This window comes from Gorilla gorilla, chromosome 17 (genome assembly GCF_029281585.2).
Source record: "Gorilla gorilla gorilla isolate KB3781 chromosome 17, NHGRI_mGorGor1-v2.1_pri, whole genome shotgun sequence".
In the NCBI taxonomy this organism is placed as follows: domain Eukaryota; kingdom Metazoa; phylum Chordata; class Mammalia; order Primates; family Hominidae; genus Gorilla; species Gorilla gorilla.
The window spans coordinates 83,674,213-83,699,264 of NC_073241.2; the positions used below are offsets into that span (position 1 = coordinate 83,674,213).

The 25,052-nt window shown below is 34.6% G+C and overlaps 2 protein-coding genes across 8 annotated transcripts in view; one reads left to right on the plus strand and one right to left on the minus strand.

Moving 5' to 3' along the window:
- Positions 1 to 353, minus strand: part of STARD6 (StAR related lipid transfer domain containing 6) — a 30,493-nt gene extending 30,140 nt beyond the window's left edge. For 2 of the 3 annotated variants that reach the window (XM_055368161.2, XM_019014279.4), the window contains exon 1: positions 211 to 353. The gene's annotated coding sequence lies outside the window, so the exon portion shown is untranslated. The remainder of the gene's footprint in view (positions 1 to 210) is intronic. The other variant, XM_019014278.4, reaches the window with a different exon arrangement.
- On the plus strand, positions 302 to 23,520 carry C17H18orf54 (chromosome 17 C18orf54 homolog). 5 transcript variants are annotated; one of them, XM_019014272.4, is made up of 9 exons: positions 329 to 1,290; positions 2,957 to 3,285; positions 4,077 to 4,865; positions 5,206 to 5,356; positions 8,155 to 8,257; positions 14,893 to 15,024; positions 16,637 to 16,707; positions 17,642 to 17,692; positions 20,612 to 23,520. In XM_019014272.4, exons 2-9 carry the CDS (start codon positions 3,003 to 3,005, stop codon positions 20,682 to 20,684), a joined length of 1,653 nt encoding a protein of 550 aa, XP_018869817.3. In that variant the 5' UTR covers positions 329 to 1,290; positions 2,957 to 3,002; the 3' UTR covers positions 20,685 to 23,520. The 5 variants fall into 5 exon arrangements, with proteins under 5 accessions (XP_018869820.3, XP_018869817.3, XP_055224133.1 ...); XM_055368158.2 differs by having other exon boundaries at positions 1,156 to 1,290; positions 4,077 to 4,325; XM_019014275.4 differs by lacking the exon at positions 17,642 to 17,692 and having other exon boundaries at positions 302 to 1,290.
- The last annotated feature ends 1,532 nt before the right edge of the window (positions 23,521 to 25,052 follow it).

Genomic DNA, 25,052 nt, shown 5'->3' on the forward strand with positions numbered 1-25,052 from the left:
GGAACGACAGCCGCCAGCGCCCTTAAGTCTCCCTCCCCACCCAGTCCCCTCCCGCAGACCCCGGGGCCGGCCGAAGGGAGATCAGCCAGTCCCCGCGCAAACTGGCCGAGAATAGCTGTGACGGAGGTTGGAAGGGCGTGTGGGGCAGCGACTTGGATGCAGCCCACATCCCCCCCATTCCCAGCCCCAGAAAGGAGGGAGAAACAGCACCTTCCAGCAGGGGTCGCGACCTAACGCTCAACAGCATCCTCTCCTCTTCACCGGCCGCTCCCTCATCTCCGCTCGCGCCCGGCGCCCCACTGCCGCGCATGCGCACCGCAGGCCGGCGCCATGTTGGGACGGTTTGAAAGCGAGCGCGGGTGTCGAGCTCCGCTGTGACTGCGGAGGATGCTGCGAGTGAGCCGAGCCTGAGGCGGGGCGGTGTCCGGGTTGGGGATGCTTTGTGGTGTCTCGCGTTGGGTAACAGGCCTGAGCTTTCGGCGGAGAGCTGTGGAAGTGTGCGGTTTTTGTTTTTGTTTTCCTTTATTTTTATTTTGGGGCCTTAGGGGTGAGTTAGGCCGGAAAGGAGGGTGTCTTTTCGAGGGTTGTCCCATCCTGTGACAGCCGAGAAAAGGCGAAAGGAGAGTGGCGAGCAAAGAGGGAGACGTTTCCTGAGGGAGGGCGCTTGTGGAGTCTCTGTGGAAGGAAGAACACTGTAGAGGGAGTGCCCCCTGGGCGAGGGAGGGTCGCGGGACGCAGCGGAGGGGGCTGACACGGGCGTCTGGGGACCTGAGGCGGCGACAGGAAGGGGCTTGCGCTTTGGGGCTGTCGCTTCCGAACACTTCTCCTTCAGTCCATTGCTGCGCTCGCCCTGGCTGCTGAATAAATGGTTTCGGAGTGAAAAGCATCTCATTGAAGAACTTGTCTGTGTCTGTGACTGACGGGCGGTGGAACACCAAAGGGAGGGTGTCGCCTGATTGGGACTGGAAAAATTGGAATTCAGGGCGCCCGGGGTAGGGGAACGATGCGCACTGCTGGAGACGGGCGACCTTCGCTGGCCGGTCGATGGGTTCCTGGTTTTCTGCTGCCAAGTAAACAAACGTTCCCTTTCCTAACTTAGCAGTCACAGAGCTATTTCCAACAGTTGTTGTTAATTTCCTGTGCGATATTCCCGTTGGCTATTTAACACTGAACGTTCTGCTTTTGAATCAAAGTTAGTTAAAATTTCTTGTCAATAAGTTTAACATTCTATTCTTCCGCGTGATGGATTTTCTTTTGGAGATTCGAACTGAAGCCTGTACGGAGGAAATGGTAAGATATATGGGATTTGCATGAGATATGTGGGGTTCAAAATAATCCTGTGGCTGAAGTGGGGAGAAGTGGGTGGGTCCCTACCCACTTTAGTTACAATTGGGGTCTGTTCAGCGATTGTTGGAAGCAGGATGATGAGTACATAGGGGTTTATTGAACGATTCTACTTTTGTATACTCTTTTGGGGAAAAGTTGGAAAACTTTTCATAATAAAACTTAAATTGTGCATTTTCTTTTTGTCTGTCCTGTGAGTTGAAATAACTAGTAAATGTTATCACCCACTTACGGAGACCAATACAACAGCTTTCTCTTTCAAGGTTTTGTAAAATAAAATCAGTAGCCTGTTCGGCATTCAAAGACAGAAAACATTTGGTCAGGCTTATCCAAACAAATTTACTTGAGTGAGTTTAAACTTCTTTAAACAAAAGGGATACGAAAAAGGTAAAGCTGGCTTAGTTTAGCCGTTCGTCAGAGATATACCAGTATTACAGAATTCAGATAAATCAATGAGACGAAACAACTGTTACCTTATGTTCTGCCATTTGCACTGACCACGGTCAGATCTCTTGTAATGGCCATTGCATGCTCTAACGCTGTGGTAGGATGATGTTTTACTTTGTCTCTTATTTAATTAGAAAACTTTCGATGTTTTAAAGCCAAATTTAATAGTTACTAAGATTACATTAAAAGTTGTTATAACAAATATTTCTAAAATTATAGCCAAAAATTAAACATTATAACATCATAGCATATGTTAAGTCCTCAACATTAATACTTTTTTAGTATAGGAAATCCATTCATTTAATTTTAAAAAGAATGTCATCATGGACTGAATTAGTGCCGGTTCGTTCTGTGATTTCTTAGGTTTTCAAATATACATCCTGTTACTGTACTGAGGTGGACAGGGACTCTCTCAATTTTAATAATGGAAAAACAGTAAGAAGAACACATTGAGTTGATTTTCACATTATTTAAGCTTCCTTTAAAAGAGGTAAGCTGAATCCATTTAACATAAGAATTGAAAATAGGGAGGGTGGTACCAAAAACGAAGGTCAGGAAATGATTAACTATTTTAGGAAAAGTGTATATTGCTAACTCATTCCAGAATAAGACCTGCAGTTTATTTACAGTTAAATGTTGTAAATGTACTAGCATTTATAACATTGAAAGTGAATATTCTCCATTGTTCCTTCTTGTTTTGAATACTTCATTTGATGGCTTTAAAAAATTTATTGAGCGCTATTATCTGCAGCACATGGTAGTAGGCTTATGATTTGAAAAATATGATGTATAGGGGAATATTAGTTATTGTGATGTCATAGAATATATCACCATAAGAGGAAAGACGGTTCATAAGTAGTTTTTAGGACTTTTTAAGAAGTGAGTACTCTTTCCTTGGTGTTTTCCATGTATATTCTCAGATAATTTTTGTATACATACTTCCAGGCACATAGTAAGTACTCAAAAAATGTTTTCTAAATCATTGATGAAGGAATTCACAATAATAAAGGTAACAAAAATCTACAGTTCCTAACAAGGAGTGTCTGTTATAGATAATGGATTTTATTATTTAAAGAAAATTACAAAAGGTTTACATATTTAGTAATTTTGTTTTGTATATGGTCACTTTTAATTGGCATCTTAACATTTCGTTTTTGTATTACAGTTGTTTTTAAGGGAAATGAATAGAAACAATCCACTTTGAAGAAGCCATGGCGAAATCAAAGACAAAACATAGACTTTGTTCTCAGGAATCTTCAGTATCTGCGCTGCTGGCAAGCTGCACCCTGAGTGGTAGTAATTCCTCTAATTCTGATGGCTCGTTTCACTATAAAGATAAGCTGTACAGATCTGCTTCTCAAGCTCTACAGGCTTATATTGATGATTTTGATCTAAGCCAAATATATCCTGGTGCAAGCACTGGAACAGTTAACATTGATGAGGATTTTACTAATATGTCACAGTTCTGCAACTATATTTACAAACCAAACAATGGTATGCTTTTATTCTTTGTTTTCTTTGTGTTCAGATATTTTGAAGCATTTGGGAGATGTACTGTAGTATTGTAAAGTTTGACATTATTTTTGTTACTTTGGAGTAAAAATAACTTACAATATTGAGATCTGGGTGTTTTTGTAAAATGATTATATAATTCTCTGTGGAACAGTAATATTCACAAGATGTTAAGAGTTTGTCCATAATAAAGCTTCCTTGAAGACAAGTTTGGAAAATGCAGTTGTTGATAAGTCAATTACTACTTTACCGAACACTTGCAGAATGACCCTAGAATAGAAAAAGTTTGTATTCAGTTCTTGGAGGGATGTGGTCAATATATTCCGGAAGCAAAGAATGAGAACAGCTGTTCTCTATGTATAATCCATGCCATTGAAGGGTTTGTAGGTGAGAAAACAAGTTATTTTTCCACCTAGTTTAATAGCATATTTTTTTCTATGCTGCAACCAATATTGAGTGACCAATGTTATTGTGATTGTATTAGTGTATCAGATATGTCTAGATGATAAAAGTTGAAGGAACAGTAAATTAGAGAACACAGGAAAATTCAGGAGGTTGGAGAGAAAAATGTAGAAATTAACACAGAACGAAGAATCGTGAGAAAAAAAGCACATCCTATTTTATCCACCTACACCTTTTTATGCTTTTAATCAAAGCTTTAGTGAGGATAAGGGGAAAGCAGCAAAATGCCTCTTAAATTCTTAATTCTCATTTACTGTTGGATATTATAAAATATTTGTATGTAATAAACAAAACTGTTCTTCGTTTTTCAGCTTTTGAAAACCTTGATCACAAAAAGCACTCAAACTTCATATCCTGTAGAAGACACACCGTTAATGACATAGACTCCATGAGCCTAACAACTGATGATCTATTAAGACTCCCAGCAGATGGATCATTTTCTTATACTTATGTTGGACCGAGTCACCGAACGAGCAAGAAAAACAAGAAATGCCATGGAAGACTGGGTTCATTGGACATTGAGAAGAATCCACATTTTCAAGGACCCTACACTCCCGTGGGCAAGGATAACTTTGTTACTCCTGTTATACGCTCAAATATAAATGGAAAGCAATGTGGTAGGCTAAAAAACCCAAAACTTATGAATAGGACTAATAATTGCATTTCTGAATCATCTTTGTCTTTTCCCAAGAAATCGTCTTTCAAGGACAGTTCAGAACACAGTCTTGAAAAGAATTACCCAAGATGGCTCACTAGCCAGAAATCTGACCTTAATGTTTCAGGGATAACTAGTATACCTGATTTCAAATACCCGGTCTGGCTCCACAATCAAGACTTGCTACCTGATGCAAATAGTCAAAGGGTTTATCAAATATTTAAAGATGATCAGTGTTCCCCTAGACATAGTCATCAGGCACAAGGAACTTCTCGGCTTATGAATAAATTAGATTGTTTTGAATATGCTTTTGAACCCTCAAAGTTTTCAAATTCCTTGAGTGATGATAAAGAATTAGTTAATGAATACAAATGTGATTTTGAACATAGCCAGTGTCAATGTGAGAATCCACTTCTCCCAGGACAATCCACAAAGCCATTCAGTGGTAATACTTTGTTTATTGCTTATAGTTATTTATTTTTCTTTTTTTTAAACCAAAAGAAGTGCTGTAAAGTTGATGTGATATCTGGGAGCTTTTATGTTTTGTTTTCATGTACTACATCTTTTTGGAATGCTTATAATCTTCACATACAGCATTTTGTAACTAGAAAATGTCTTTTCTCCCATTTTTTTCTTTGCTTGAAATGTCACATTTTAACATAATTTGCTGTTATAGATGAATGTACATTCCAAATGATCAGAACTCTTGTTGACTTTGTGAGATTTTGCTATGCTTTACATTAATTTTTTTTCTTCAAGGATTAATAGTCATCTTTTACAATTAGGTGACAAAATTGAATTGCTTATCTTGAAGGCCAAGAGAAATCTAGAGCAGTGTACTGAAGAATTACCAAAGTCCATGAAAAAGGATGACAGTCCTTGCTCATTAGATAAACTTGAAGCAGAAAGATCATGGGAAAATATTCCTGTTACTTTGTAAGTAAGTGGCAATGGAAAAACTGTTTAGTTTTCCAAATGAAAAATGTCATGCGAATATCTGATTTATATTTAAATGAACGGTAATTAATAATATTGTAACTCCATAGAACATAGCTTTGTGTTACTTGCTTTAAATTGCATTTTTCATTCATTACCACAAGATGGTATAATGGTTCATAACCTTAGGTACTTTATATAACATCTGTCTTTGTTACGTGCTCATTTTGTTTCATTATAAAATATTGATAAGCGTCTTAATATGAGGGATTAGAACCAGAAACAATTATTTTGCAGAGTAGTGTTATGAAATTCTTGTTATTTTCTTCTGACTTAAAGCTTTTCCTCTGTTCCTCTATAGTCTCTGCATATAATGGAGTTATACATTTCTTTTTCTTTTCTTTTTTTTTTTTGAGATGGAGTCTTGCTCTGTCACCCAGGCTGGAGTGCAGCGGCACCATCTCGGCTCACTGCAACCTCCGCCTCCTGGGTTCAAGCCATTCTCCTGCCTCAGCCTCCCCAGTAGGTGGGATTACAGGCCTGCACCACCATGCCCAGCTAATTTTTGTATTTTTAGTAGAGATGGGGTTTCACCATGTTGGCCAGGCTGGTCTCTAACTCCTGACCTCGTGATCCGCCCGCCTCTGCCTCCCAAAGTGCTGGGATTACAGGCTTGAGCCACCGTGCCTGGCCTGAAGTTACAAATTTCTTATCATTTACTTTTTACTTTCCCTTTTAGTTGTTGTTTTCCTTAAATGATGGTACATTTTTTATTATCAGAAATGCATTATTGCTAACCCCATATCATGCCTTAGGCTTTGATAATTTATTATCTTTAGTTGTCTAAACTTTCATTCTGTTATAGACAGAGTCTATTAGTTCCTGGATTCTTTTTTTTTTTATTCTCAGTTGATTGTCTTTTTTCAGAATGTAGACATTGACTATAATTCCAGTTTAGAAGCCTACGTCTGCCATTTTCTTGCTGTATTGCCTTGTACAATTTACTTGACTTCTCTAAACTTTAAAGATGGAGAAATAACGTCTGCTTCAGGGTTATTGTGAGGATTAATCTGACTAGAAAATGAAAATGAAGTTTCTGACCTAGGATGAGCTCTCTTAGAAATTTTAGTAGTGATGATGATTGTCCAGAATATTTTATTTTCTTCTTTTAGCTTCATTTCTCCTTATATATTTCATATATATATGTTGAGATATATATACATATATTTTTTTTAAACTTGGGTTGATAATGAGTTCACGTAATGCTTAACTTCTCTTATCCTTCTTGTGTCCTAGTTGCTTATTTTATCACTTGTTCTGTGTATTAATAAAGTATCATAGCTGCAATACTTTGATTTTAATTGGAACCAAAATGGGCAAGCAAGTAGTATCAGAGGTGCTTAAAATTTTTGAGTGCACTTAATGTATTTTATTATTTGATAAGGTAACTTCTAGCTTGTATAATTAATATTATCAATAGTTTGGCTCAGTACCTTGCATATACTAATTCATTTTTGGAAGACTGAATTTATATTGTGATGGGAATGTTTGTAGATAAAACTAAGGATGAATTGCTGAGAAGGAATAGATCTCAGTTTGAGATCGACAAATTATTATCAACCTGTCATCAAAAACAAAATTGAATAGGAAGTACTCAAGGTAGTATTTTAAGTGATAGAGCAAAACCACAATCAGATCATTGCTTTTTTAAAGAAACTTTTTATTATGGAGAAGCTCAAATAAATTACGGAAGTAGAATAGCATAATGAACCTCTGTGTACTCTTCAACAATCTGGTAAATGTTTTTTAATAACAGATCGGTGGCTCTACAAAGTGTTAGCAAAGAATAGGGGAAAGGACTACCTGATAGTATGAAAGAGCTTGTGAATTAGAAATCAAATATGTCAATAAAGAAGCATGCTTATTAATAAAAAACATCAGCATTCTGTAAATGTTAAAAAAAGATTCTTAGATATCTGAGTTCTTGAGTTACAAACATACCTCATAGTGTTGTAAGAATAAGAGAGAAATAGGTTGAATTCATTTTTGTGATTAATAGAATTTGATTCTCGGAACATTCTTATTTTTGCTGGGGATACCGTTTCCTCTACTACCCCGTGAATATCAGGAAAGAAATGGGTATTTATTAAATGTACTAGGTACATACAAAATTAATTCAGTTTATGCAATATGTCTGTGAGATAGATGGGACTACAAATGTTGAAACTGAAATTCAGATAAATTACTTAAGGTCATACAGTTGAGTGGGACTGAGATTGCATGCAGGAATGTTAAATTTCAGAATTCTTTTCCCAGAATAATCTGTTCTTTATGTTGATACCAGTTATAAAGGGGAAGTCTGTTCTGTTGCCTTCAAGTAGGAGAACATTTAACTGCCATTCTAGTAAAAACTTTTAAGAGTTTATGGGGTTGTTGATTATTAGATGGTAACAATGTTTAATTGGAAAAATGTACTGTTTATTTCAAACAAGGTGAGCTTTTGGAGCATAGTCTGTAGTTCAGGCCTTGTTTAGCTGAATGTTAATATCTTCAGTTTCTTCATATTGTTTTCTTAAAGCTTGAAGACAGAAGCAGGGAGATAAGAAGGGGTTGGATTCTGGTATCAGTTTAGGGAGAAGATAAGGGAATTACCATACAACATTAATATGAATCATATCCATGATGATTATTTCTTGGTGACTACTTGTATTTAAATGAGAATTCTTAAATTATATACTGTTTACTTTTTAGAAATTGGGAACTTAATTGCTATCTTGCATCCTTTAAATCCTGTTTAGCAAATCTCCTGTTCCCGTTAACTCTGATGATAGTCCTCAACAAACTTCAAGGGCAAAGAGTGCTAAAGGGGTTCTTGAAGACTTTCTAAATAATGATAATCAGGTGGGTGAAATTAAAAGTTTTAAAACTTATTAAAAGATTTATGAATAATATGTAGATACTAATTTTTAAGTTACTTAATTTAAAGCAAAAAAGACTCAAATCTTCTCAAATACCCATCATTCCTTCCAGAATTATTGATTATATTATTTTTTATAATATTTTAAATTTTTAAATTAACACATAATAATCATACATATCTATGGGATACATGGTGATGTGATACACCGTGAATATACAGTGATCAAATCAGGGTGATTTGCATACCATCATCTCAAATATTTATCATTTCTTTGTGTTGGGAACATTCAAAATCCTCTCTTTAAGGTATTTGGAAATATATAATAATTTATTGTTAGTTATAGTCAGCTGATACTGCTTTAGAACACTAGGACTTATTTTTTCTGTCTAGCTGTAATTTTTTTATCCTTAAACCAATCTCTCCTTATTCCTTACCTCCCTCCTACCTTTCCCAGTCTCCAGTAACCACTATTCTACTCTCTATGAGATCAGCTAGTAAGCTTTCCCATATAAGTGAGAACTATGATATTTTTCTTTCTGCTCTTAGCTTATTTTACCTAACATAATGTCTTCCAGAGTCATACATTTTGTCACAAATGACAGGATTTCTTTCTTTTTGAAGGCTGAACAATATTCTGTTGTCTATATATGTCACATTTTCTTTACCCTTCTATCTGTTGATGGATACTTAGGTTGAGTCTGTATCTTGACTATTGTGAATAATGCTGCAGTAAACATCAGTAAACATGGATGTGCAGATATTTCTTTGGCATATTGATTTCATTTCCTTTGGATATATACCCAGTAGTCAGATTGCTGGATCATATGGTAGTTCTATTATATATTTAATTTTTTGAGGAATCTTCATACTGTTTTACTGTGTCTGGCTGTGTGTGGTGGCTTATACCTGTAATACTAACACTTTGGGTGGCCAAGGTTGGAGGATTGCTTGAGTGTTTAAAAAAAAAAAAAAAGTCCATAATTGATAATACTAATTTATATTCCACAAGTGATTATTTCTTAAGGGTAAGTTGTAATGTGAAATCTTAAACCATAATAATGACCTTCTTTGTCTCTTTCTACAGTTGTTGACTTAGTCTGATTTGTCTCATATAAGTAAAGCTACTCCTACTTCCTTTTGGTTACCACTTGTGTGGAATATCTTTCTCCATTCATTCACTTTATGTGTATCTTTAAAGGTGAATGGAGTTTCTTGTAGGCAACATATAGTTGGACAATGTTATTTTTATCCATTCAGGAAGTCCATCTCAAATTTTAAGTGGGGAATTCAGTTTGTTCACATTCAAGGTTAATATTGATAAGTGAGGACATATTCCTGTCATTTTGTTTACTGTACTCTGGTCATTTTATATGTTCTTTCTTCCTTTTTTCCCCTCATATTATCATTATGGTTTGGTAGTTTTCTGTAGTAATGTTTTATTCTTTTCCTTTGTGTATCTGCTATACCAGTAAGTTTTATATTTCCATGTGTTTTCATGATGGTGCTTATCTTTTTGCTTCCAGATGTAGGATTCCCCTGAGCATTTCTTGTAAGGCAGGTCTAGTAGTGGTGAATTCTGTTGGTCTTGGTTATGTAAGAAAGAGTTTATTTCTTTCATTTCTGAAGGAAAGCTTTGCTCCATATAGTATCTTGGCTTGCGATTTTTCTTTTCAGCCCTTTGAATGTATCATCCCATCCTCTCCTGGCCTTACCTTAAAGGTAAAGAAACCTTATTCTGCAGAGATATCCACTGTCAGTCTAATGAGAATTCCTTATATGTGACTTCATGGTTTTCTCTTGCTGTTTTTAGAATTGCCTTTGCCGTGTAACCGTAGTGTGCCTCTGGGAGGATGTTTTTGGCTTAAATCTACTGGGGGCCATTGAGCTTGCTGGATTTGGATGTCATATCTCTTCCCAGACGTGGGAAATTTTCAGCTATGATTTCATTAGGTTTTCTGTGCCTTTTGCCTTCTCTTCTCCTTGTGGAATTCCCATGATAATAACATTTGTTCATTTTATAGTATCCTTTAAGTCTTGTAGGCTTTCTTTACTCTTTTTCCTTCTCTGACTGGGTAATTTCAAATGACTTTTCCTCAAGTTCAGAGATTCTTTTGTCTATTTGATCAAGTCTATTAAGCTCTCTATTGTATTTTAAAATTCCATTCATTGAATTCTTCACTGTGTATTTTCTGTTTGGTTCTTTTTTATGATTTATGTTTGTTGACTTTGTTGCTCATATTGTGAATTGTTTTCCTGATTTGGTCAAATTATCTGTCTGTGTTTTTTTGTATCATTGAGTTTTTTTAAAAAAACATGATTTTGAATTCTTTTTCCACCCATTTGCTGATTTCCTTTTCACTGGAGTCTGTTACTAGAGTTATATTCCTTTGGTGGTGTCATATTTTCTTGGTTTTTCATATTTCTTGTGTTTGTTGGTATCTCGGCATCTTTCTGAATCATTTTCTGTGTGTTTTGTTGATGTTTGCTGTGTTTTCTTATAACAGCTATTTTGAATTCTTTGTTTGCCAGATCATCTGCTGGTCTTTAGGATCAGTCAGTTATTTTGTAGAGGTTTCTGTTTGGATTTGTCTGAAGTTTTCTCATGATTAGAATGAGGTTATGCGTTTTTGGCAAGAATACTGAAGAAGTGATGTGCTCTTCTTACTGCATTATCTCAGAGGGCTCATTATATATTGATATCATTAATATATTGATAAGTTAATGCAATAATAGTAATATATAATAAAGATATAATATGTAAAAACTGGTTGTATTAACTTTGAACACTTGGTTAAGGTGATCTTTATCCTTAGTAAAGATACCGATTTTCCTTGTAATTATTAAATATCTTATAAAGCACTTTGAGACTTTGCAGTTATCCTGTTTCTCCTCAAACTTTTGCCTACTAATTTTAGTATCCATTTGTGAATCCTATCTTTTTTCTATATTTATTAACTGAAAACCTTGTACAATGAAAAACTATCTTTATATTTGTTTAGTAAATTATATTAGTACAGATTCACTAATTTATTTTATTCTTGGTTTAGAATGCAGTATAATTAGTTATGCTGCTGTTCAAATTGTTTCAGGTTAGGCCATTAGGAGTTCCTTCATGTTGGCTCCTGTGCCTTTTTATATGTCTGCATTCTTTTTTGAGCATTTCTTTGAGGAGCCATGGTTCTTTGTATTGGAAAATGGCATTTAGAAACTAGGATCTGGGCATTAGTTGTGCTGAGTGCTACTAGGGTGTTGTTCATTCTAAACTATGTCAGCAGGAAGACCTAGGAAACAAGTTTGCCAAACCACATATACTCACATATGTACATTTCTTTATCTGTTTTTCTGTGTACATATATGTGTATATGTGTTTACATATAAATAAACACATATATGTATAAAATCATGAGTATTGATACCTCTGATTCCAGTCTAATACTGCAGTTTGTTTTAGCTTTTCCCATTCCCTATTTGTAACTTTCTCCCCCCATGATAATCCTTTCATTATCTATAGTAAATTTACTTGTTTGTTCAGTCTTATTATACATGCAAAGTGGTTTTAGAATTGCTAACCCATATTCCTGTAATTAACAAATGTACTAACTAGATTACATTATTTGTATATTGCTTTTTTTTTTTTGGAGACAGTCTTACTCTGTCACCCAGGCTGGAGCACAGTGGCACAATCTCTACTCACTGCAACTTTGCCTCCCAGGTTCAAGCAGTTTTCCTGCATTAGCCTCCCAAGTAGCTGGGATTACAGGCACCCACTACTACACCTGGCTAATTTTTGTATTTTTAGTAGAGGCAGGGTTTCACCATATTGGCCAAGCTGGTCTTGAACTCCTGACCTCAAGTGATCCACCCGTCTCAACCTCCGAAAATGTTGGGATTACAGGCATGAGCCACCATGCCCAGCTGAATATTGCTCTTTTCGTCTTTAGCCTTATAATATCATAACAAAATACTGTTTTCCAGAGTTACTTAGGTTATTTTCTTCCCAACTCTCTTTGGTGTGGTTGTGCTGTTTATTTATAATACTGTTACTTGGTTCATTTGTCTTTGTATCCAATTGGCCCTCTGTATGTGTGGGTTCCACATCTGTAGATTCAACCAACTGCAAATTGAAAATCTGGAGAAGAATAATAAACATAACAATACAATATTAAAACATAATTTAACACTTTGGGAGGCCGAGGCGAGCAGATCACGAGGTCAGGAGATCGAGACCATCCTGGCTAACACGGTGAAACGCTGTCTCTACTAAAAAATATAAAAAATGAGCCGGTTCTGGTGGCGGGCGCCTGTAGTCCCAGCTACTTTGGAGGCTGAGGCAGGAGAATGGTGTGAACCCAGGAGGCGGAGCTTGCAGTGAGCCAAGATTGTGCCATTGCACTCCAGTCTGGGCGACAGAGCAAGACTCTGTCTCAAAAAGAAAAAAAAAAAAAATTTTAAAACACAATGTGCAAGTATTTACATACTGTTGACATTGTAGTATTTATTATCAGTAATCTAGAGATTATTTAACGTTTACAGGAAGATATGCATAGGTTATATGCAAATACTGTGCCATTTTATAATCAGGTACTTGAACTTCCTTGAACTTTTATATTCACAAAGTGTCCTGGAAACAGTCTCCCAAGAAAACAGCGATGACTATATATTGGGTTGTCCTCTTGTTCTGTTTGGTTTAAATAATTTGTTTTTTGAATATATGAAATGTCACTATGGTTCTAAGAGTCAAAGATATACAGAGATGTACCCGGAGACATTTACTAGCAGGTTTCAATGACAAGTCTCAGATCAAATTGTATTATCCATACAATATTTTTAAAACATTCATTAACATTGGCACAAACAGTTCATATGTTTTCTAGTTTTCTGTCTTCTTTTGATACTCTGACCACTGCTTTGCATGAAAAGTCACTTAGCTCAGACATAAATTCCAGAGGCAGCCTTTTGTAACTATTATGGTTGACATAAGGCAGCCGAAGTTCTAAAATAAAGTAGTGGCTGGATGCAGATCATTTGGAGATTATGCCTCAGATGCTATCTCCCAGAGTGTAAGAGTATATCCTAACTGGATCCTTTTACCCTGTTTTTTTTTTTTCTTTTTAAAATGTTTCTTATATTGTGTTAAAATATATATAACATAAAATTTACCATTTTAATCATTTTTAAGTGTACAGTTCTGTGGCATTAAGTACCTTCACATTGTGTGTAGCTATCGCCATCGTCCATCACCAGAACTTTATCTTCTCACACTGAAACTTTGTACTCATTAAACTCTAACTCCCTATTTCCCCCTCTCCCTAGTCCCTAGTAAGTAGCTTTTTACTTTTTGTCCCTATGGACTTGTTACTGTAGGAACCTCGTGTGAGAAGAATCATATGTGTATCTTGTTGTGACTGGCTTATTTTGGTTAGCATAATGTCTTTAAGGATCATCTATGTTGTAGCATTTGTCAAAATTTCCTTTTCTTTTTAGATTGAACAGTTTTCCATTGTATGTATGTACCACATTTTGTTTATTCATTCATCTGTTGTTGGACTCTTGGGTTATCTGCATCTTTTGGCTGTTGTGAATAATTTTGTTGTGAACATGGGTATACAAATATCTACCCAAGTCCCTGTTTTCACTTCTTTTGGATATATACCTAAGAGGGAAATTGCAGGATCATTCAGTAATTCTATGTTTAATTTCTTGTGGAATTCCTATACTGTTTTCTACAATGGCTATAGCATTTTACCTTTCCGCTCCCTGTTTCTCATATCCTGTTCTATAACTGTGGAAATGTCTTTAAAATCTTTTTAACCATACTGCTTACCTTGAGTATCTTATGCTAATCAACAACTTTCTATAGAATTGAAGTTTAAGTAGTACTTATGGTGCACAGTCTATGCTGAAATATATTAAATTACAGACATCTGTACAGGCCTATTTGTTACTTGGTAGATAGCTGTTAGGACACAGAAACTCATTTGAAAGATGTAAAATAATAGACTGGTAAGACTTTTAAAAAGAAATTTTAAAATATCCCTTACCGATTATCTGAAAAGAATCCTGACCATCTTACGTGTCTTAAGTACTGCTGCGTTCTTTGAACACAAATAAGGTCAGGGGTAATCTAGCTATGAGTGTTATTTAGGTAGAAGGAATGTATGGCCCATGAAGAGGTGAAAAGCTAGCATTCTGTTATAAAAACATATTTTAAAGTGTGCAGAGAATACTGTATTTGAAATTTTAGTCCTTGATCAGCTGTAAAGAACATGTTGGTTTACCTGTCCTCTGAAGACCTTTCATTTCATTTACAATTTGTGATTTTAAATGTGCTAAATTAATTTGTCATAAATATAAACGTGCACTATTTATTTTAAAACAGCAATGACTAGAAAGGATATGCCAAACTGTTAATCATGATTGTCTTTAAGTAACTTCACCTGGGGCCTGGGGATGGGGAAGTGGTGAGTTACAATTTTGATTTTTTAAAATACTTTATTGACATACATTGTTTGGAGTTTTACATTAATTTTCTATTGGGGAAATTAATACAAAATAAAACTCTTCTTTCCCTGAGTTTGGATGGTTAACTTTATACTATCATCTGTTTTAACCTTAGAGCTGTACTCTCTCTGGAGGCAAACATCATGGTCCTGTTGAAGCCCTGAAACAAATGTTATTTAACCTTCAAGCAGTACAAGAACGTTTTAATCAAAATAAGACCACAGATCCAAAAGAAGAGATTAAACAAGTAAGCACAAACATGATTTATGAATTGAGATTTGTGAATTTGTATAAAGATTTTTTTCTACATCTTTTAATAGACCTACTTATAGTTTTATGTTAGTAAGCATGCCACGTTACACATGTTGTAAGTGGCAGTAGTTTTTTTTTGTTAGGAAGTAATGTACTCACGTTTAATTCTGTTTGATTTCTGTAGGTGTTTATCTCTAAACAGATTGTTCTATTATGGTTATAAATCCAACATCTTATTTAGTTATGATGATGTTACAACTACAGTATCAAAGGGTTGTAAGAGTTTTGTAATGCTCTACAAAATTAATCTATGTGGCCCATCTTCTGGTAGTTATATTCGAGGAGGCCTAGAAAACTTTTTCAACATTAGATTCCTTCACACACCTTTCTCCTTTGAAATTTAATTTTGTTACTGTGTGTTCATTGGCTGTTATGAATACAGTTATATCAAGTTTTATTTTAGAGCCATTTTATTTTTTCAATTTGTGTATTTCCCGGGAATTTGAAAATCTGTTTCTGTTTTAGGCTGCCATTCTATATGATGAATTTTTTCCCACAAAAGTATAGTGTTTAAGAACATAGAGTTTATATTTTCCCAAATATGATTGTGAATTCTGTCACTTACTAGCAAGTGCAATATTTGTGCAAATCATTTAACCTCTTTAGTTTCAGTTTCCTATTTAAAAAATTATTGATTTTTAATTGATTATATATATATATTTTGGGTGTACAACATGATGTTTTGAAACATCATGAAATGGCTAGGGGAGCTAATTACCTCACATACTTTTTGTGGAGAACGTGTAAAACCTGCTCCATTAGTAATTTTCAAGTATACGATATGTTGTTTTTAATTTTAGTCACCATGTTGTACAGTAGATCTCTTGACCTTATTCTTCTCGCCTAACTAAAATGTTGTATCCTTTGAAAAACATCTCTGCAACTCCCGTCCCCACATCCAGATTCTACATATAAGTGAGATTATTATTCAGTGTCTGTCTTTCTGTGCTGGGCTTATTTCATTTATCAATTTCCTTTTCTGTACAGTGAGGTTGTTGAGAAGACAAATTGAGACAAACTATATAAAGTACTTAGTATAGTGCTTGGTACATGGTAAATGCTCAATAAATGATGGCTCATTGTTTTATTGTTATTCAGTAGATCTGTGAAATTGAGTTTTCATTACAAATGAGTGGATCAGCTTTTGAGAACCTTCATAGTCTGCTCATTTGAGTTGTATTTCTTAATTTCTGTCCTTACATTCTAATAATCATAACATTAATATGTAGAATGTAATCTATCCTTCTTTCCCCTCTCATTCTAAACATCATTGAGATATAAGCCTGTTCAATAAAGTCATAATTTTAAGCGAAGACTTGATTTTTAATGGACATATGTGTAGAAGTCTACTTTAGGACAGTTGAAAAATGGCTGTTGTAGTGTTTTTACAGTAAATGGAAAATAAAAATATTTAATACTCTTGAAAATTATTAGAATTCTTTGGAAATGTAGAAATTTTTTTTTAATGTTTTAATCACATTTTAAATACCATTTAATTTTGTAGTTACATAATTTTAATATTTTATATTTGGTGTTTTTAATAATAGGTTTCAGAAGATGATTTCTCTAAATTACAGTTGAAGGAAAGTATGATTCCTATTACTAGGTCACTTCAGAAGTAAGTATTCTTTACTAATATGGATACGAATCCATCTTAGCCATTTCTTTGACATATATAAAGTTACAGGGTAGAAGTAAGTAGTTTTAAGAGTAGCACTATTAGGCATATTTAAGCTTCTTGGAGCACACTGTTTAATTACACTAAAAAACATTGTTTTCTTTTAAACTTGTGCTTTTTCCTATTCAAAATGTTCTAAGGACCTAATGAGATAGCCTTAGACCTCTGAAATATAATGGATATGACTCATTTTTGAGTAGTAATAGCAACAATTTATGATAGTATTTTTGTGAGTATCCTATAACAGTAACTTGTATGAAATGTGTTTTCATATATTCTCTCGAATAAATTTAATAATAAATGGATCGTTATTTGGAACATCATTACAGAAATCTAAAGTAGATATAATGACGTGGATATAAAGATAGGTCTAATTTTCTTAGTTACAGTGTCTTAAATAATAAAATGGAGAAAAATACAAGTTGTTTCTATAGTCATGATATTGACAGAAGAGAAGGGTATTTATTTTGGAGTTTGTTGTGTGACTATGAAGTGTCCTCAGAAGATGGAATACTGAACTTAGGAAATACTGAGATTAAAAGTTTCTACTCTAGTCACACCATTTCACTTGGCTACCTTTTGTACTTTGAGAATTTGCTTAGGCTTCTGTGATCTAAGGAACTGGTGGAAAAATAAAACACTAGACATGTAAACTTAAGAATCTAATTGTCACAAATGTGTATATAGTTTTCATAGTTAAAATGTATCATGTATAATTACTTTTTTCTCTCTACTTAATTTATTATCTTTAGGGTATAAGTAATGCACCTTTGTTTGTAGCTTGCAATAGTACTGGGGTATAATGTTTCATACCTAATAGAATTCAGTGAATAATGATAGTAATAGCTAACATTGAATGTTTACCAAATTTCAGTATTCTAAGTGCTATTGAATATAATTCATGTGATCTTCACAACCTTATGAAGTAAGTACTATTATTATTTTCATAATACAGATCGGAGAATAGGCATGGAGTAGTAAAGTAACTTGCCATAGCTAGTAAAAGAAGCGGGATTCAGATCAGGTAGTGTGATTTGAAAGTCTGTATTTTTAACACTCCTCTCACTAATGATAGTGATGAATTATTCATTGAGACTAAGAACAGGGCCTCAGTTGATCATCTAGTATGAAGACTTCATTCTGCTTTAAAATTTGAGGTGAATGACCATAAGTTTTCCATTGCTCTTTAAAGCATTATACTGCACTTGTCACAGACCTATATGTGTTTTCTGAGTTAATGTACATATCCTAGATGTTTTTCCTGGTGAAAACGAACAGTGGATTGTAAGTCATTAAATCACCACAAAAATTGATACTGATCTATAAGTGCTTTTACCATTTGCTAGAATTTTTTTAATAGTAACTTTTTTTCTACTATAAGCAATCAATAGTCTTACCTGTATATGGAGTTTCATTTTTAGAGAGAGTAAGTTTTATGTTTTGTTAGATGGCCTTTAGTTATTAATTCTGTTGTATTAACTGGAGCAGTCTTAATTTGTCTTTACATTTCTAAAGTATTATCAGTAAGACGTTTGTACTGTAATGAAGTAAGCTTAGACTTACAAAAGTTATTTTCAGTCTGTAGATTAACTGTTTTAAGGACAATTTAAATTTAATTACATCTCAGAATTCCTTTTTCCAGGCTGCAAAATATTCTGGTTAGGTATATGGTCATCTTTTCATACTTCAAATATTTCAAATGTATTTCAAAATTTACAAAATATTTGCAAAATATTTCAAAAGTTACTGATTATACTTTGTAGGCTTTATTGGCCTTTCCTAAGGTAAAATCCTATTATGGCTCTTTACATTCCTCAAATAACAGTTTTTGTTTTTAATAATTTGGATGGCTATCCAGTTTTAAGATATATTTCATTAGCCATAGGGAACTGTAAGCTAGTAGTCTGGCCTTTGTCTAGTCCCTTAAATACTCAGTTTTCTTATATTCTTCAATTAGAAATATGTGTTCTCTAGGAAGACTCATTGGAGCTGGGATTACAGGTGCATGCCACCATGCCCGGCTAATTTTTGTATTTTTAGTAGAGATGGGGTTTCGCCATGTTGGCCAGGCTTGTCTCAAACTCCTGACCTCAGGTGATCCACCTGCCTCGGCCTCCCAAAGTGCTGGGATTACAGACACGTGCCACCATGCCTGGCTAATTTTTGTATTTTTAGTAGAGACGGGGTTTTGCCATGTTGGCCAGGCTGGTCTCGAACTCCTGACCTCAGGTGATCCACCCACCTCGGCCTCCCAAAGTGCTGGATTACAGTGCTGGCCACCACGCCCAGCTGAATATTTTAAAATTTTAGTTATTTTACCTCTGATTGGTTAGTAACTTTGGGTGAATTATTGTCACTTAGTCAATGAAGGTGGGAATCTCAGAAATTAACTGAAGTTGCCAAAAAAGGTGGGAGAATTGAGAGTCTTCTTATTACATTTGAGTAAAGGTATCCAAGAAGTGTATAGTACAGGGAAATAGATATACATGCAGTAAATAATGCTACTAGTTTCCTTCCATCTCCTTGTCCTGGGTAAAGTGGAAGATGCAGTTTATTATACATTTATTGAACAACTACTGTGTGTTAGAGACTATAGAATAGAGTGTTGTAGTCATTACCTTTCTGCTCACCATAAATGGAAATTACTAACATTGGAGGTTATTACACAGCTTATGTTTTTTTTTTTCTAAATTTAATTTTGTTTTTTTGAGATAGAGTTTCGCTTTTGTTGCCCAGGCTGGAGGCTGGAGTGCAGTGGCGCGATCATGGGTCACTGCAGTCTCCACCTCCTGGCAAGCGATTCTCCTGCCTCAGCCTCCTGAGTAGCTGGGATGACAGATGCCCGTCACCACGCCTGGCTAATTTTCTGTTGTATTTTTAATAGAGATGGGGTTTCACCATGTTGGCCGGGCTGGTCTCGAACTCCTGATCTCAGCTGGTCATATCATCAGGTGATATGCCCATCCCAGTCTCCCAAAGTGCATGGATTACAGGCATGAGCCACTGCTTCCGGCCCTTCCTGCACATCTTAATTACTATATTGTCACTCTGTTTTTTCTTAATATCCTTCTTATTTATCAAAGATCTGAAATATGACTAATTGATGTTTTCTGAGTGGTCCTCCAGGAACTGAAATATAGGGGAGAGAAAAACTGGAAAAATATAATTAGAGAAGGCTTGGAAAGTTAAGGGCCTCTTTTCCTTGTTTGAGGAATGATTGAGTTTTCTCCACTGAGACCTGCAATACAATCTTGGCATTATTTCAGAGAAAAATCTAGGTTGTTGGTATAACAACACATTATATAGACTTATTGGAGTAGTTGGCAGCTTCCCCTATAATCAATAAAAATGAGTTTTGTTCAGATCTGTAACTAATCCTTAAATGCTATTTAAAAAATAGCTATCTTGAATGTAAGTGTTAAAAATAATTTCTGTATTTTACTTCTTAACTAATATACACAGGATACCAAAAGCAAAGGTGTCATTTCACAGAGCTGTAGTGAAAATTACTTGAAAAAAGTGTTTTTGTTAAGTGTGATACAACTGATACCTATTGTTTCTTGTTAGGGCACTTGGCAGACTATCTTAAAAAAAGTTAATGTCAAAAAATATAATTTTTAAAGTAAATGTTTATAGAACTTTAGATAAATTATTTTAACCCTCAATTATTCAGATCTCAAGGTTTTATAAGGAATAAGTCTCAAAGTTTATACTATATATAAATTTACTTCTCATACCAATTTTGAAGTTAATAATCTATTTTATTTTATTTTTTTTGCTGTCTGCATTGGCTATTCAGTTCTTAATAACTGGTTTATAATGTGTTTTATACTTTTTAATGAAGGGCTTTGCACCATTTGTCTCGCCTGAGAGACCTGGTTGATGATACGAATGGAGAACGGTCACCGAAAATGTGAAGAGGAAAATGAAACTGTCACCACAATAAATAGTCACCACAGAACAAATAGGCATTTTTTCTATTACTTAAACTGACAAAGTAAATATAAGCCATACATTATTTTGTGGTTGGTTCAAGGATTATATATTTCTAAAACACTAAACTTGAAAATACCCATAGGTTTTGGGACCTATCTTTATTTTGTGCCAACATACTAGAATGTGAACTGCAAGGACCCACAATGTATCCTGAAGTCTTACTTTCGCCTTCTGGCCAGCAAATGTCTAATATTTAAAGATGGATGACTTCTGTTCTTGAAGCTTACCTGGATTTAACCTTCCTTCAGCATCCTCAACATTACCTGGTTCAGGATCATTAAGAAACTTACTGGTTTTTATCCAAAATCTTTTACGTTAAATAGACTTTTTTTAAGATATAGTTAGCATCACTTTTAAACAGCTTAAAGGAATATCAAAATTGTTATTGTGTATCTCATCTATAGGGAAGTCTGTTACTTTGAAATTTTCATAAATTTAATATTTAAGATACATTGTATTTGAAAATTGCATTAATAGTGGGGTGATACTGTGTTAAAAGGAACGTTGTGTTGTGACATTCAAGAGAACCTCCTCATTTAATTAGTACTTTGATTCTGTGTAAGATAATCTTGGTAGTGCTTGACAGTTTCCAAACCTTTTTTTGGAGAGATATTTAAGAATTTAATATTTTGATATTAGATTGTTTCCCAGATTTTAATTTTGGGGTTAGCTCAAACTAGTGAAAACTATGACTAAATGGCCAATTGCTTTATCAGATTTGATAACTAAAACTTAAAATGAATATGGAAAATCAGAAAGCAACTCTATTTTAGAGCTATTTTGTAAGAGTTGTGCTTTCTTTAACACGATCTGTAGTCTTAAGTTTGTCTCTAGCTAGAACTGAACAAAGCTCTATAATTTTTACCAAGCACTTATTATTAATACTTCTTATAAGTAGTAAGCATCTTTACTAACACAACTGAGAATTAAGTCATAAAACATAACTAATACAGCACATTACTGCCTGATGAAATTAAAGAGTACTGTGTGTATGTATGACTACTACAGGTTAACACTTCACCCAAATGATAGCGTTTTTCCTCAGTAGATTTATTGTCAAATAGGAATTTCTAAGCACGTTGAGTCAAAGCATTTTTTCCAAGTTAATAAAGTGTTATTTACTATCTTTGTTAGAGATGACATGTCAAACACTACAGTGAGCTCTGTGGGTTTTTTTTTGTTTTTTTTTTTTGCCCGTGAGTTTTTTACCATGCTGCTCTGACCAGTTTGAGTGGCAATTGCCAATAGATTTGTTTTCTTTATTCTGTGGAGATGTTTTTACCACTGACACTGTTTTCGGATTATAGTCTGCTTCATAGAAAATAGCCTGCATAATCAAACAAGGAGTGACTTTGAAATTAAAGTATGCCTGGCTATTAAAAATGCAGATTTTAGGTGGGTAAACATCAGGTAGGTCTGGGTGGGTCATGTTCTAGGCCTAGAAAAATACACTATTAGACAAGTTCTAAAGAAGGCAAGGAGATAAAGGCATCAGGTGGTAACTTCTAATTGAATATTATATGTTGATCATACATAATATATACTATGCCTGGAAATTATGACTGAAAAGCACCTATTTGGTTAATGCTCCTATTCATGAGAACATATCTCCAATACTAAATGAGATAAGCCTGTTCTAAAATCTTATAGCCAGTATTTTAAGAAACTTGATTATACTTACCAAAGGAACATTGTTTGTTTTCTCTTATTTTAAATATGGAGAGGTTTAATCCTTTACATAACAAAGGAATTAATTTTAGCAAAATGATTCATTCCAACCTTCTTATAAGAAATATCTAGGAGAGTCAACTAAGAAAAATAACGAATCTAAGTGATAAACATTCAAGAAATTCTCTAAGAGATTTATTTACATTTTTAATATCTCAGGGTTCTTTTTAGGTTTCCAGGGGAAAAGAGCAGGATAACAGTGTGGAGACTGCTAAGTTGAGAATTTAAAACAAATGAGAACATAAGATTTTTAAAATTGCATTGTGAATGTAAAATTTTTATCAATCCTTTGCTCTCTTTTAGACATATTGAGAAAATGTTAAATAGAAAAAATTAAGAAATTTTAATAAGATGTTTCAGATCTTTGAGTATGAAAAACATAACAAAAAAGCCTAATTTCAAAAAACTATTTGAGATCAAGGGACAATGGTGTGACCAATACGAAGGGTCGAGACTGAAATGTATTGTCTTTACTATCAAGAACTCTCCTTTCAGTTGTTTCTCGGACAGTTAATTTCAGCTTCATAGAGATTTCTGAGCAAATTAAGAAACACTGTTTTCCTGGGTTTGTTTTGGGTATATGTCATTATAGTTATGTTATTTCTTGTTGAAATTTATAATTGTGGGTTTTTTGTATTGTTTTAGTATTTAATGGTGTATAATGTGTTATTACATTATATGTAGTTATACCAAAATATTGCCTGAAGATAAATCATGACAAGGTCCCCTGTTTATTCCTGTGTTACAGACACATGGAATTGCTCCTGTAGATTTGAATTTTTGTTTCATTTTTTTCTGTCCCACCCTTCACTCTCTCTGTTTCAGAACATTTTTGGTAGAAGTGCTATCCAGAAGTGAACTTGTCAAAAGGCAAGTAGCATGAAAGAAGACAAAAGAAGCAAAAGTGGATAATACAGTGGATAATTTCTGAACACTTGAAGTTTCTTCAAATGTGCAAGACTGTGTGTCTTCCTATTAGATGTATAAGTTGGATATTTCATGCCTAATTAAATGTTGCGTTGGATTGCAGTGCCTATCATACAGTGATTGGAGTAAATTGAGGCCTAATCCTGAACACATATAGAGCATATTGTTAGATATTTTTCCTGTGACATTTGAAGTTATTATTTTCCCATTTCCTTTTTCTTTTTTTGTTTATAATCATATGTCCCTAAGATTGTTTTCCTTTTTTGGACCAAAAAAAAGAAAAAAAAAAATCTTAGCTTTTCATCCTCCCAGTGTATTCTGCATTGTCCTTACCCTAGATCAGCCCGTTCTGTGTAACAGTTTTTCTCACAATGTAACAACTTTTATCCACCCTTCAGGACCTTCACTGGGACTAGTTCATTCATTTTCAAATAGCTATTTCAACCTTTAACATCTACTGTCTTTGTCTTTTACACAGAAGCCAGAGTGACTGGTCTTGGCAAGACTCTGTTGTGTATCACCACTCTAACCTTACTGATTTGTTTCAGCAAATTTGCTGTAGTTAAATTGCTTTACTCAGATTCCCCCAAACTTTATATGTGTATTCTCATCTTTGTGCATATTATTTCTCATGCTTGAAATACTCAATTTTTATTCTTTTATCTAAAGCTTACTCTTACATTTCTTTAAAGCTCTGGCCAAGTATTTTATTTCATCCCTAAACATTCTAACTATCCACCAAACTGGTAAGTTGGCTTTTCTTTTTCCTTCCCCTGTCATTCATTTAGCTGTTATATTTCATTTTAATGTTTTGGGTGGTGCCTCTTATACTATGTTGTATTCCTAGACAAGGAAATGTATATCAAAATATGTTAGATGATTGATTGTTTTATCTCCTTGATGATAGCACCTCTTATACTGCTTTACAGAATCAGGAAAAAGTAAACTGCATTTTACATAGTGGTTTTAAGTATTGATTGATATTCTAAACCTGGTTTCCTATATAAAGTTGTTAAGTTCAAGATAAAGATACCATATTCTTTACTTATGTGAGGTTCTGGAAATCCTTTATTTCTTTTTTAAAAACATTTTGATAACTTTTTTTTAAATTTAAACCTTTTTAAGAGCAATTTCAGGCTCACAGCAAAATGAAGAAGAAAATAATCTTCACAGAGATTTCCCATAAACCTGCTCCTGCACATACCCAACCTCCCGTTTTCATTGTCTGCCACCAGAGTGGTGAACAATTGGTGAACCCACACTGAATCATCATAATCACCCAGAGTCCATAGTTCATGTCAGGGTTCACTCTTGTTGTACATTCTGTGAGTTTGGACAGATGTATAATAAACTTTGGCTCCACCCCAGTATGCAATCCTCTCAGTGCACAGGCCAGTTGGATTCTGGGGACCCCTTCCCACCTGGCTGTCTCATTCCCCTCTAAAGTACATCTAATTGCCGTTAGAAGAAGGATAAGGATAAGGACGAAGACCCATCTTAACTGCTTCCTGATGACAGGGGGCACTATTTTGGGAAAATGGCAGTCAGAGCTTCTTCATAGGCCTGTTTAAGGGTTCCCAGCAGAAGGGGCCATCATCGGAGGCTCCGGTTGCATGACCGTTTGGAGTTTGATG